The sequence below is a fragment of the Bombina bombina genome, chromosome 4 (genome assembly GCF_027579735.1).
Source record: "Bombina bombina isolate aBomBom1 chromosome 4, aBomBom1.pri, whole genome shotgun sequence".
Classification (NCBI taxonomy): Eukaryota; Metazoa; Chordata; class Amphibia; order Anura; family Bombinatoridae; genus Bombina; species Bombina bombina.
The window spans coordinates 684,517,241-684,531,846 of NC_069502.1; the positions used below are offsets into that span (position 1 = coordinate 684,517,241).

General features: G+C 39.9%; 1 protein-coding gene across 3 annotated transcripts in view; it reads right to left on the reverse strand.

Annotated features, from left to right (window-relative positions):
• The window catches only part of TMEM181 (transmembrane protein 181), a 259,664-nt gene that overhangs the window by 47,412 nt on the left and 197,646 nt on the right, over nucleotides 1-14,606 (reverse strand). For all 3 annotated transcript variants that reach the window (XM_053710842.1, XM_053710843.1, XM_053710844.1), the window contains exons 11-12: nucleotides 10,910-10,967; nucleotides 2,260-2,362 (exon numbers count right to left, since the gene is read on the reverse strand). In XM_053710842.1, coding sequence (XP_053566817.1) covers nucleotides 2,260-2,362; nucleotides 10,910-10,967 — 161 coding nt within the window. The remainder of the gene's footprint in view (nucleotides 1-2,259; nucleotides 2,363-10,909; nucleotides 10,968-14,606) is intronic.

Genomic DNA, 14,606 nt, shown 5'->3' on the forward strand with positions numbered 1-14,606 from the left:
AGGGGCCATGCACAAAAAATGCCCCATCCTGTAAGTCCTGTTAAGAGTCACACCAAGCCTTCTTCTTCCCCTTAGCTGATCATTTGAAAATGAATCTGAGGAGAGAAATGTTTCAACCCTCCGGACCTACCCGGAGCACGCCAGTGAAAAAAATTGTCACTACATAGTCTGGTCCGTATTTAGGGCAATGCATGTTGTGTCCATCAAGCACTCCCAGCAAAACACACGTAGTAGAGGCTGAGCCATGACCCTGAGTTCTCCCTGATCCTTGTAATGGAGATTAGCATAGCAAGCTGTGAAAAATCCTGCAAGTCACCGTCTTCTTGTGTGACTTGCACATGGGACAATCTGGGGTTATAAACCCATGACCAACAGTTGGAGGCTTGGGAATGTCCCAGCGACACCTGTGGCATTTCTGTGTACAAGACAGTAATCCTAGTTACCTCTCTTCCAGGAACTCTCCATTGAGGAATATACATTTGTTAAATTTCTTCTTAGCACCTCAGTCCTTTCACTTTTCTTGACGAGGCAAAGAACTACTGGGGTAGAGAGGGAAGTAGGAGTGATACTTAAACTCTGGTTTGGGTTGTCTTCATCTCCTCCTGATGGCCAGGTGATGTAATCCCAAGAGTAATGTCATGGACTCTCACAACCATTAGAAAGAAACCAGTGCTTACCAGCATCTGATACACAGAAGTATGCTGGATCTGTATAGCCCCAGCAGAATATTAATATTTTATCTTTACTTTGCCATTTGGAAAATCTGCTTTTGCCTGTTAAATACAAAACCTATTCTGAAAAGTTCAATGCTACACTATTGTCACTGCTATCAAATATACAGCCAGTAAAATAGGAGGCAGCATGCATTATACTAACTATTCTGTATGTAATTAAACCTTAGAATATACAGTCCGGTCTTTGAGTGGTTCCATATGATTATGTATGGAAAGCATAACAATTTTTAGGGGGCCCAAACTAACCAAACCCAGTGTTTTACAATAAGGTACCCGTTCTATGCCAAGAAAATAAGGTGTCCACCCTTCTTAGGAAAACATGCTGGGAAATAATTCAAATTAGCATTAATTATTATGCAGACATAGATAGATATAGTCAGTAAAAGAGAGATAGATGGATAAATATATACAGGATAGAGACAGATACAGACATAAATAGAGAGAGACAAAGATAGATGAGCTAGATACTGTAGATACAGAGAGAGAGAGAGATACACAGAGATAGAGATTTAGTAGATTGATAGATCCAGACAGGTACAGAGAGAGACAGAGAGATGGATACAGACAGAGATACACACAGAAAGAGAGATACAAACATAGAGACAGAGAGAAAGAGACAGAATTAGTCAATTAGTTTACTTCTTATTAATAGTAGTTTTCAATAAAGCATTAAAAGTGCATACATTATAATCTATATGCACTGCACAGACTCACAGATACTGTTAAACTTAGGGAAGAGTTACTTATTTCTTTCTAGTTCTGCTCCCACAGTGGTGCAATCAGGGAGGTACTACTGAAAATCCACTAATAACACAAACTACCAGTTGACCAGTCAGCACAGTAGCAGCAGTATAGTGTGATCATATGTGCGAGTAGAGAAGATGTGAAGCTCTTATTCCAAGGTGTCCTGTTTCTAGGTGGGTTTTGCATCACTTCTGATGCCAATTGGACAGAGCACGTGTCAGTCAGCTCAGAGCACTCCCAAATCATTGATATCACTATGGTTCCATTGCACACTTCCTAAATCTGCTGCACAGTTTGGCACTCTGTCACCCTGATTAAACTTTGATCTCCTTCTCTGACCCGTGCCTGAAAATATTGCCGATATTAACACAATACCGGCACCGTCTGGTAACACTGAAGTGCCGCATGTGCCAATAAAATGCCATTGAGGTGGCAACCTTACGAGAAAAGCACAACAAATTGTAATCTGTGCTAAACAGATAACATTTGTCTAAATAACTATGCAGAATCTGTTGGAGCTCTACAAATAACCGATAATAATGATAATAAAAAAGAACAGCTTGCATATATTAAAGCCAGTTTATATCATTTAAAAAACATTACAAGTTGTGAATTAGCATGTCTTTACATAGGTCCTATATATCCTTTGCACAGCTTTGAAGCACAAATGTAATGTTAGTCAGAAAATACTACTTAAGGCATATTCGAATAAAGAAAGCAAGGCATTTTAGCAGTTTTCAATAATACACACTCTAGTGGATAATAACTGTAAGTTACTTACCAACATATGGCATATTTCGAAGTTCAGAACATGCTCTTATGATTAAAAATAAAAGGTACAAAATGTACATAGAAGCCACAATGAGAAAGAAAATCTTCATTCCCTAGAAAAATGAAGACATGTCTTTTATTAAAAAAAATATCAAGCAAAAGATACCAACATTTAACACTCAATGAGGAAGCAGACTGTTAATTCCTAGTAAATACATGAATATTTTTTTGTATATATGAATACTTAAACCATTAAATTGTAAACAAATCCAAGAAAAAACAGAATTTATAAAATGTATTTCTTTCAGGATGATGAGAGTCCATAGGTGTCCATTACATGTGAGATATATTTCCTTCCACTAGGAGGTCAAGAACCCTCACAAGAGATTTCTTAAGTTATCAGTCCGAAACTCACCGAAATAGACAATATTTCCCGGCACAGCATGCTTGCTGCAGTATTTCAATCTGGTCCTCCGGATAGCATTCCATGGAGGAGCCGCATCGCACCACGTCATCACGTGTTCAACAGAACCCCGCAGGTGGCAGAGGTGGTAAGAAAGCATAAGTGCTTAAGAAAGCAATACAGGATTTAGGGTCTGGGTTCAAGTACATTCCACAAGATTGTTTGTTTTTAGCTCCTACCGGAGTAATTGTGCGGGGAAAGAGGCTTTTCTCCAATGCAGTTCAACAGAGACCAAGGACTGATTTATGTGAAGGGAACCTCTCCATGAAACCCAGCACAAGAATGGAACTACACTTAGTTGGAGCATTGGTGCTCAGAATTTAACCCCATAGATCCTTGGTGGCTGTACCTAGATTAGAAGAATGTGAGCTCTGCGCTCTCATCAGGGTAAATAGCTGTACTTGTTGATTTTATCTTCCCCTTTTCCTCTCTTGGCCACGGCTCTTAAAATAGTCAGCTCTGTGAGACAGGGCAGAGCACAGTTGGCATACAGTGAATTACTGTCATATAGTGTAAGAGTATGTTGTTTGCAGGGAGGGCAAACTCCCGGCTGCTTGACTCTACAATCTGTCAATCACGTTGCGCTCACAGTGGTTTGTCTGTAGGCAGAGTTTGGGGTTATCTGGGGGCAGAGCTGGGACATGCCTGGACTGACCACCAAACAGGCTAGCATTTTATCTGTCATTGTGTGAGGGGGAGATTGGGTTTAGTGCTCTTCCACATGCTGCAGTCTGTGGTAGAGTTTATTTTCCAGTCAAACAGCTTTAATCTACCCCGCATGTTGTAACAACTGTTAAAAATGTCTATGTCTACAGCATGGGGACATAAAGGGGAAGAAACACAAAGCAGACAATGTGGTATGTGACCAATAGATTGTGTACCCTACTGGCATGTACTCCGCTGAGAGGAAAGTGTGTAGTGTACCACATTGGGATTAAAGTAGTATGTGTACCACGCTGGGATGGCAGATTAGCAAACAGATTTTAGACCAAAAAAAAAAAGTGTACTTCTCTTTCAGAATCAAATATCATTTTGTGTGTGCGTATATATAAAACTTAACTTTTAATTTAATTAAAACATAGAAGATAAATTAATGAAAAAAACAAACAACAATGATTGCATAAATCAGTGTGCTCCTAGTGTTCTGGGTCCTCCAATAACTCCATATTCTAAATATCAGAGTACTAGGACTCTTAAAGGGACAATCAACACCAGAATTTTGTTGTTTAAAAAGGTAGATAATCCCTTTATTACTCATTCCCCAGTTTTACATAACTAACACAGTTATAATATACTTTTTACCTCTGTGATAACCTTGTATCTAAGCCTCTGCAAACTGCCCCCTTATTTCTGTTCTTTTGACAGACTTGCATTTTAGCCAATCAGTGCTCACTCCTAGGAGCTTCATGTGCATGAGATCAATGTTATCTATATGAAACACGTTAACTAACACCCTCTAGTGGTGAAAAACTGTCAAAATGCTTTCAAATTAGAGGCGGCCTTCAAGGTCTAAGAAATTAGCATATGATTCTTCTAGATTTAGCTTTCAACTAAGAATACCAAGAGAACAAAGAAAAATTAGTGATAAAAGTAAATTGGAAAGTTGTTAAAAATTACATGCCCTATTTAAATCATGTAAGTTGTTTTTCGACTTGACTGTCCCTTTAAACCACAGAGCACACTGATTTATGCACTCATTGCAATTAATTTAGTTTTCATTGATTTATCTTCTATATTTTAATTAAGAATGTATAATTAAAAGTTTATAATTACACACAAAATACCATTTGATTCCCAAAGAGAAAAGGAATGTGCACCTTTTTCTTTTTTTCCCCTCAGTTCCTCAGAGGGTTTAACCCCTTATGTGTTCTACCCTGAGATTGTGATCTCCAACTTTTCTATTAGCTAGCAAGCAGATTTATTTTATGTATGGCTGATGTATGAGCAAATCAAAAGTAAATTTGCTCAGTGTACTTAAAAGGTTAATACTTATGCCATTTTTTCTATGTTTTGGGAAGCCATTTTTCCCAGTTGTTTGCTTTTAATGTTTAAAATTTTAATAAACATGTTCAGTTTATTCCAGATTTGTGTAAAAATTGTGTTGCTTTTTCAAAACTCTAAAAGTACAGAATATCGGCTCCTGAGAATTGGTTATCGGCCTGAAAGGCGGCCGATAATCAGTATCGGCCCTGAAAAAACAATATCGGTCTATCCCTAAACCTCACCTCCAGAGGGGACCATTACTCCATGCGGGACTCCCAAACAGCACCCCAACTCATCAGACTTGAGTCAGTAGTGACTATGGTCCGGAAAGGCTGGAAAAAAGAAGCTCCAAGGGTCAAACAGGGACTTTACCTCCACTATGAGAGACCGTTTGCCTGAAAAACAAAGATCTATTTGCTGTTCCAGATGGAAACAATCCTTTGACCACTGTAAAAGAATGGATAATTGGAGTGGACGAAGATGAAAGTGAACAAAAGGTACAGCATCTGATGCTGCTACTATAAACCAGTATTAATTTTGATGGCAGATTTCGATTTAGTCAGACTTTTGACTAAAATGTCATTGGTTTTAGTCGTATTTTAGTCATCTGAATTGTTTTAGTTTTAGTCAACTAAAATCTAAGGGGTTTAAAGTTATCTTCTGTATTTAAGCATTTCTCTATGATTTCCAAACTCATTATATACTCCAGGAGTAAACATATAATAACCTGTTATTATTTATGGTATTAAGGTTTAAACATGAATTACAAAGAAATCTTTATTGAGACTAGCTATGGCAAGAAGAAAATTGTGCCAGGACATCACTACAAAACCCAAAATATAAAGCTTTCTAGTATATTCTAATATTTTTTACAGCTTCTGGGGCAAATTATGTAGGACAGGCAAGGTATAAGGGATTTTAGAAGCAATCTGAGAGGCAAGAGGAGTACAAAATGAAGCAGAGGTATTACAATCAAATCTCAATTAGACCAATTTCTGGAACAAAATGGCAGCTGTACTAATGATTGAAGTCAGAAAGCTTGACAGGCATTAACTCTGTCAAAGATTTGTGCTCACCTTAAAGCTTTCTGACCACACTTAATGCCTTGACCTCCCATCCCCAATACCAGCAACATTCCAGTGTTCCTCTCAAGTCTGTCTTATCTCGCAGCTCATACTGTGGGAAGTTATCACCCTGATTCCCCTCAAGCAAATGCCATTAAGTGTTGTATTCCAACAGTGCTAACACCAGCTCTAGCCCCTCATTCAAATGTTTTCGCTCCTGTTCTGTCCGCAAGCGCATAGCACAACGCACATACGCATATGGAACAAGGATTGGCATTGTAAAGCTGGTTAACTCTGGGAATTATAGTTTCCCAAAGATGATTGAGGGCCAGGTGGGTGGGCAGTATTAGCGCTTTACTTTGCTGCCTAGCAACACCCTGCAGTGTGACAGGGCATACAGGATAGGATAGGCACCGGTGGTTACCCGTAGTACTGGCAGTCGGCGACTTTGCAAAGGCAGCCGCAGCCCACCCTTTCTGCTTTATCACAGTACAGGGAATGTTGTAAAATGGGTCTGGTGCTGATGTTACTGCCTGCAGCACCTGATCCATTTTAAAACATTTACCCCGATTGCCCCCCCCTCTGGATCCAACACTGACTGCAATAGTTCCTCCCTAACATTTTCATCGTGTTTTTGTTCATTGATGAAAATTTCAATGGATTTTCATCATATTTTTCATCCTAGTAGCTAAGTTTTTATTTAGTTATTGTTTAGTTTTCGTCACCAAAAAAGATGACGAAAAATTTTAGTCAACAAAATTAACACTGCTCTAGAACTTCCAAACTCATTATACACTCCTGGAGTAAAGATGTATTAATCTGTTTTTATTTATGATATTAACGTTTGAACATGCAATACAGATTTAACTGTTGTGGTATATAATATGTATTTATCTTAAAATTAAATAAAACCAAGTTTTGTAAATAAACAAGAAGATAGTCTTGCTTTTTTTTTTTTTTTTTTTTTTTTTTTACAAAAGAGCAGTAATTAGATATCAATAGATTATAACATCTTGCGAAAAGTGTTAAATTTGACAGTAAATTTTGATTTAGTCATAGTCTCGACTAAAATGTAATTTTGATTTAGTTTTAGTCAGTCTTTTGACTAAAATGCCATTTTAGTTTTAGTTGTGTTTTAGTCATCAGAATTGTTTTAGTTTTAGCCTTTTTCTAGTCAACTAAAATAACACTGCCATCAAACCCACTAATTCCATACATTGAGCTACAGATGGAGAATGAGCCATCTGTAGGGAATGACAGGCAGTCTGAAGTTAGTTTCTGCAAGAATCTGTGAGAAGTATGCGCATTTGAGTCTCTTATCCCTCCCAGAAAAAGCAGCCTTGTGGCTGGGTTATAAAGAACTTTTGGGGAAATTGATTACCCATCCATGTTCCTGAAGGAAATATGCCATTCTGTGGGTATGAGCAGTAGCCAGAGAAAGAGACAGAGCTTGAATCAAAATATTGTCCAAATAAGGGGCAATGGAGATTCCCTGCGCTCTGATTACTGCTAAGAGAGCCCTTAATACTTGTGTGAAGATGCAATGGGATGTTGCCAGACCGAAGGGGAGGGACACAAATTGGTAATGTTTGTTGAAAAAAGCAAATCTTAGAAACTGGAAATGATGCTTGTGAATTGGGATGTGCCGATACGCATCCTTTTTAAGTATATGGTTGTCATAAATTGAACTTCCTGAACTAGACGCAAAACGGTACGGATTGTTTCCATTTTTAACTAATTTGTTTGTGTACATTCTTTCAGACTCTTTAGGTCCAGGATAGGATTGCAGGTGCCTTCATTCTTTGGGACAATGAAGAGGTTGGAATAGAAACCCTGTCCCTGTTGAGAGAATGGAACAGGTTGGATAACTTCCATGTCCTCTAAGTCTTGAACACATTGAAGAAAGCAGCCGCCTTTACAGGATCTTTTGGAATGTGAGATAGATGAAACCGTTCCAAGGGAGGTCTGGTGTGAAAGCCTAATCGATAACCCTGGGATATAATATTGAAAACCCAGGGATCCTGAACTGATCGAGACCAGGCCTTCTGAAACCGAATCAATCTGCACCCTACCAGAGGATGTTCTAGATAGGGGGCTGTCCCTTTATACAGATTTCTGATTGGAATTGAGCTATTTGGTCTGTTTTTAGACCAAGAAGATTATTGCTTTGAGAAACGCTTGGAGGATTGAGACTTCTAGTTGGATGGGGTCTCTAGGGGAGTGAAAGGAACGAAAACAATTTGTTGTTTGTACTTTCCCTTAAACTTTTTTTCCTGAGGTAGAAAAGCCCCTTTTCTCCCAGTGACACTTTTGATAATAGAATCCCATTCCGATAAAAAAAGCATCTTACCTTCAAAAGGGACTGATAATAGCCTATTCGTAGAGACCACATCAGCTGACCAAGATTTAAGCCATAAAGCTCTCCTTAATAAAACAGCAATGGACATATTCTTGACATCAATTTTGATGATGACAAAGACTGCATCACAAATTAAATCATTAGCCATCTCAAGGACTTTAATGCAGTTGTATTAAAATGCATCAGAAACCATCTGAGAAAGAGAATCACACCAAAAGGACGCCACAGCGGACAGACAGGTAATTGCTACGTCAGGTCTAAGCTGAAGAGCTGATTGGAAGAATAATTTCCCAAGCAAGGACTCGATTTGCAGTCAATAGGATCCCTAAACGAAGATCCTCCAAAGGAATAGTAGTACATCTAGCTAAGGTGGAAATAGCTCCATAAACCTTAGGGACTAGTTCCCAGGCTATTAATTTTTTCTCTGAAAAGGTTAGAAGGTGCAAAGGGAATGCTTGGTTTCTTCCATTCTTTGACTGTATATTCTGTAACCAAGTCTGGTGCTTAGGCACTTTGGTTGGAGCTTTAAAAACCTGATTAAACTAATTTGGTTCTGATAGTACTACTGTATTTAAGACCTCCTGAAGCAGGACGAAAATATGGTCCACTTTAAATCTAAACATAGAATCAGTCTCTGGCTCATTTATTGGATCAGGGTCCTCAGAGGAGATTTCACACTCAGATCCCTCAGAGACTCAGCCATGTCAGAGCTTTGTAAGTTCGGTGGTAACGGAGCCTGGGGAATAGGACCCTGTGAGTTACAGGTGGTGTGAGGTAAATCTCCTTATTTTCAATTACGCTTACTTGGTTTGGGGATAGCCGCTAAAAACTCCATCATAGTCTTTTGAAGACTTGTTTTAAACTCCGGAGAAAAGTCAATGTTCTTGGGCTGCACTATGTTCCCTAGGGTTCTCTTCAAATGGGTCAATCATATTAGATATAATACAGACATGACTCCAAAACGATAAGCAAAACTGAAATTAAATGGAAAGATATTTTAAGGCTTTAAGTAACAAGTGTATTTACCCAACATACAACAAACAGCTTATAAAAAAAAACAGAACCCCAGAAGTCAGAAAGAAGCCAAATGATTAACCCTAAGAAAAAAAAAATCACCTACCCACCCTCTCAGCAGCTCCTATGAGGGTAATTCCCCCACCTCCTGGGCAAAGAAAGTGTTAAAAACTGGGTCCAGATAGCTTGAAATGCCTGCAGACATTCCCTGTGTAAATTTCAGCCAGCTAATGATCCAGTGAGTGAGAGAGAAAAAGGTGCCAAAGGGGGGCCAGAGGTTAACTCCGGAACAATATGCAGGCCAAAGCCTGTAAGTAAAAAACACAAAAAAAAAACTATTTTCATGCAAAGTTATTAAAAGTCCCCCTTTTGACTCCCCCCTCTGTCCCCCACCGTAACCACATCCACAGTTAGCTGAACGGCTAACTGCATAAGGCAGTTAGCACATTTCTTAAAAAAAAAAAGTGAAGCTTCTTTGGTTTGGAGGCAAAATGGGGAACCCAAGTCAAAAATATACTGAGAGCTGCTAAGGGGTAAAAGGGGCAATGAAAAAAGAGGGATTTTAACTCTGAATTCCGGTATTTTTGGTGTTTAACACATAGGTAAATCGCTATGTGTAAAGGCTGAGAACCTCCAACTATGTAGTACTTGCATAAGGAGACCACTAGGGATAGTTCCTGGGCTGTGTTTAGTATTTGAATTACTTACCTGGACTGCAGCACCCCTCCATTATATATTACCAGCTTGCTGAGGCCTTTTTCCCTTACAGAATGCTGATCCAGTAGAGAGCTCATCCAGTGCAAGTCAACATACAGCAGAGGATACTTGCGGATATACCAGCAATCCCTCAGTTGGAGGCTAAGTCCTGGGTGCAAATATATCAGGAAATAGCCACTCAAACAAATGCACTCTCAGGTCTTTCAAAAGAATAACTAGGTTATTTTTATTGGAACGTTTTCGGGTATACACTACCCTTCATCAGCATGTATATATATATATATATATATATATATATATCCTATAATATAAAACTAATATATCCTATAATATAAAAGGCCAAGTGTGTCCGAAGCTGTCATGCGCAGTAGAGACAGCACGAGGACAAACACACCTAGCCTTACCCGACATGCTGTTTGCGGCGAAAGTGGGCGTGGCCGGACAGGAGCGTGGGCATGGCCAGGCGTGGTGGGCGTGGCGGGTGTGTGGCCGGGCGCGGTCGGCGCGAGAGAGAGGGGAGAGAAATATAAAGAGAGGAGGAGAGACAAAAAGAGATAGGAAAGAGCTAAAGAGGTGTGTGTGTGTGTATATATATATATATATATATATATATATATATATACACACACTCACACATACATACATACACACACACAAAAGATTAAACAATTAATTGCAGACACTTGGTTCGCTCATTCCTTTTCCAATTTACCTCTGATAAATGATTATTAACAGTTTATAGAATGAACCCTAATCAAAATGATATACACACATATTTATGACATATCAAATTAATGTTAATAGAGAATATAAACTATATCCAATTCTAAAAATGTTAACATAAGATTTATTGAACTAATCTATGAACCACATGTATACAATTTCTCCCATACTAAGTAGCTATAATTTTTTTTTAAATAGTTGGGGCCAAAGGATGACACTATTTCTGTGAACCTTGAGAGAGTCCGCAGCAGCTATGTTACCATATCACAGAACCTTATGCTCTAAGGCAACATTGATAGGACTGATGTTTAAAATCAGGTTTTCAATACCAACTTACCTGAAAATTTCCTGTGTCTACCCTGTACTGGTAGGTTGGGTCATGCAATTCATTTACTCTGGGGAAGAACAAAAAATTAATGAATATTATACATATATATAAATATATATGCAATCAATATGTATTATACATCATAAACATAGTGATTATTATTTTTACAACTGATTAGCCATTGATAAATGCATCAAGAGACATTAAACAGACGGGGTACATACTGGACTAGATTTCAAGTGAAGCTGTATTTTGTGCCAAATTTCTAGTGTAAATTGCACTCGACTGAAATTACTACCATGAGTATATTGCGAGCATCTGTGCACCCGTATTAAGTTGAAAGTAAAGTTTAGTATCTGTTAGTTTAAAGATACCAGAGCGGAAAGTAAACCATGATCCCCATTGTAAAGTTACCAGTAACCTACCAGTGTCACCTTATACAAATGCAAATCATTAATACAATTCCTACTCAGCAGAACTAGTGTTTGGATTGGCATCATTATACAGTGTGAAATGACAATAGCAATTTACATGTGTGAAATTAACCTCTTCACTTCCAAAAGAATAGCTAATCTTGTAAGTGAATTATTAATACATTTGTGCTGGGTATACAGTACGTCTGTCTATGACGTATAATTTAAATACAAGATAGTGTAAATGTGTTGATTATACATTTTACTCTAGCTTTGTTTATTGATTTAAAAAAATCTAATTAACCCTTTCATGACAGGGTTAAAATCATCGCGAGATTTTAATGATAGGATTGGGTCAGGGGGGCGTCCCTATGAAGCTAGGCACGCCCTCCAGACAGTGATCCCATCCAGGAAGTGCCGTTGGCTAAAGCCCCGCGCTTTTAGGACGGAATAGAACGCTGCAATGGCGTTAAAACGTTAACGCATGCTTGCTTTTTTTTGTTTTTTTAAATTGCAGAGGTTTTGGTCAAGAAACAAGAACAGTACAGGATATTAACATCTTGCATAAAAAACAGAATTTATGTTTACCTGATAAATTTCTTTCTCCAACGGTGTGTCCGGTCCACGGCGTCATCCTTACTTGTGGGATATTCTCTTCCCCAACAGGAAATGGCAAAGAGCCCAGCAAAGCTGGTCACATGATCCCTCCTAGGCTCCGCCTACCCCAGTCATTCGACCGACGTTAAGGAGGAATATTTGCATAGGAGAAACCATATGGTACCGTGGTGACTGTAGTTAAAGAAAATAAAATATCAGACCTGATTAAAAAAACCAGGGCGGGCCGTGGACCGGACACACCGTTGGAGAAAGAAATTTATCAGGTAAACATAAATTCTGTTTTCTCCAACATAGGTGTGTCCGGTCCACGGCGTCATCCTTACTTGTGGGAACCAATACCAAAGCTTTAGGACACGGATGAAGGGAGGGAGCAAATCAGGTCACCTAAATGGAAGGCACCACGGCTTGCAAAACCTTTCTCCCAAAAATAGCCTCAGAAGAAGCAAAAGTATCAAACTTGTAAAATTTGGTAAAAGTGTGCAGTGAAGACCAAGTCGCTGCCCTACATATCTGATCAACAGAAGCCTCGTTCTTGAAGGCCCATGTGGAAGCCACAGCCCTAGTGGAATGAGCTGTGATTCTTTCGGGAGGCTGCCGTCCGGCAGTCTCGTAAGCCAATCTGATGATGCTTTTAATCCAAAAAGAGAGAGAGGTAGAAGTTGCTTTTTGACCTCTCCTTTTACCTGAATAAACAACAAACAAGGAAGATGTTTGTCTAAAATCCTTTGTAGCATCTAAATAGAATTTTAGAGCGCGAACAACATCCAAATTGTGCAACAAACGTTCCTTCTTTGAAACTGGTTTTGGACACAGAGAAGGTACGATAATCTCCTGGTTAATGTTTTTGTTAGAAACAACTTTTGGAAGAAAACCAGGTTTAGTACGTAAAACCACCTTATCTGCATGGAACACCAGATAAGGAGGAGAACACTGCAGAGCAGATAATTCTGAGACTCTTCTAGCAGAAGAAATCGCAACTAAAAACAAAACTTTCCAAGATAATAACTTAATATCAACGGAATGTAAGGGTTCAAACGGAACCCCCTGAAGAACTGAAAGAACTAAATTGAGACTCCAAGGAGGAGTCAAAGGTTTGTAAACAGGCTTGATTCTAACCAGAGCCTGAACAAAGGCTTGAACATCTGGCACAGCTGCCAGCTTTTTGTGAAGTAATACCGACAAGGCAGAAATCTGTCCCTTCAGGGAACTTGCAGATAATCCTTTTTCCAATCCTTCTTGAAGGAAGGATAGAATCCTAGGAATCTTAACCTTGTCCCAAGGGAATCCTTTAGATTCACACCAACAGATATATTTTTTCCAAATTTTGTGGTAAATCTTTCTAGTCACAGGCTTTCTGGCCTGAACAAGAGTATCGATAACAGAATCTGAGAATCCTCGCTTCGATAAAATCAAGCGTTCAATCTCCAAGCAGTCAGCTGGAGTGAAACCAGATTCGGATGTTCGAACGGACCCTGAACAAGAAGGTCTCGTCTCAAAGGTAGCTTCCAAGGTGGAGCCGATGACATATTCACCAGATCTGCATACCAAGTCCTGCGTGGCCACGCAGGAGCTATCAAGATCACCGACGCCCTCTCCTGCTTGATCCTGGCTATCAGCCTGGGGATGAGAGGAAATGGCGGGAACACATAAGCTAGTTTGAAGGTCCAAGGTGCTACTAGTGCATCCACTAGAGCCGCCTTGGGATCCCTGGATCTGGCCCCGTAGCAAGGAACTTTGAAGTTCTGACGAGAGGCCATCAGATCCATGTCTGGAATGCCCCACAGGTGAGTGACTTGGGCAAAGATTTCCGGATGGAGTTCCCACTCCCCCGGATGCAATGTCTGCCGACTCAGAAAAATCCGCTTCCCAATTTTCCACTCCTGGGATGTGGATAGCAGACAGGTGGCAGGAGTGAGACTCCGCCCAAAGAATAATTTTGGTTACTTCTTCCATCGCTAGGGAACTCCTTGTTCCCCCCTGATGGTTGATGTACGCAACAGTCGTCATGTTGTCTGATTGAAACCGTATGAACCTGGTCCTCGCAAGCTGGGGCCAGGCCTGGAGAGCATTGAATATCGCTCTCAGTTCCAGAATATTTATCGGTAGAAGAGATTCTTCCCGAGACCAAAGACCCTGAGCTTTCAGGGATCCCCAGACCGCGCCCCAGCCTATCAGACTGGCGTCGGTCGTGACAATGACCCACTCTGGTCTGTGGAACATCATCCCTTGAGACAGATTGTCCAGGGACAGCCACCAACGGAGTGAGTCTCTGGTTCTCTGATTTACTTGTATCTTCGGAGACAAGTCTGTATAGTCCCCATTCCACTGACTGAGCATGCACAGTTGTAATGGTCTTAGATGAATGCGCGCAAAAGGAACTATGTCCATCGCCGCCACCATCAACCCGATCACTTCCATGCACTGAGCTATGGAAGGAAGAGGAACGGAATGAAGTATCCGACAAGAGTCCAGAAGCTTTGTTTTTCTGGCCTCTGTTAGAAAGATCCTCATTTCTAAGGAGTCTATAATTGTTCCCAAGAAGGGAACCCTTGTTGACGGGGATAGAGAACTCTTTTCCACGTTCACTTTCCAGCCGTGAGATCTGAGAAAGGCCAGGACAATGTCCGTGTGAGCCTTTGCTTGAGGAAGGGACGACGCTTGAATCAGAATGTCGT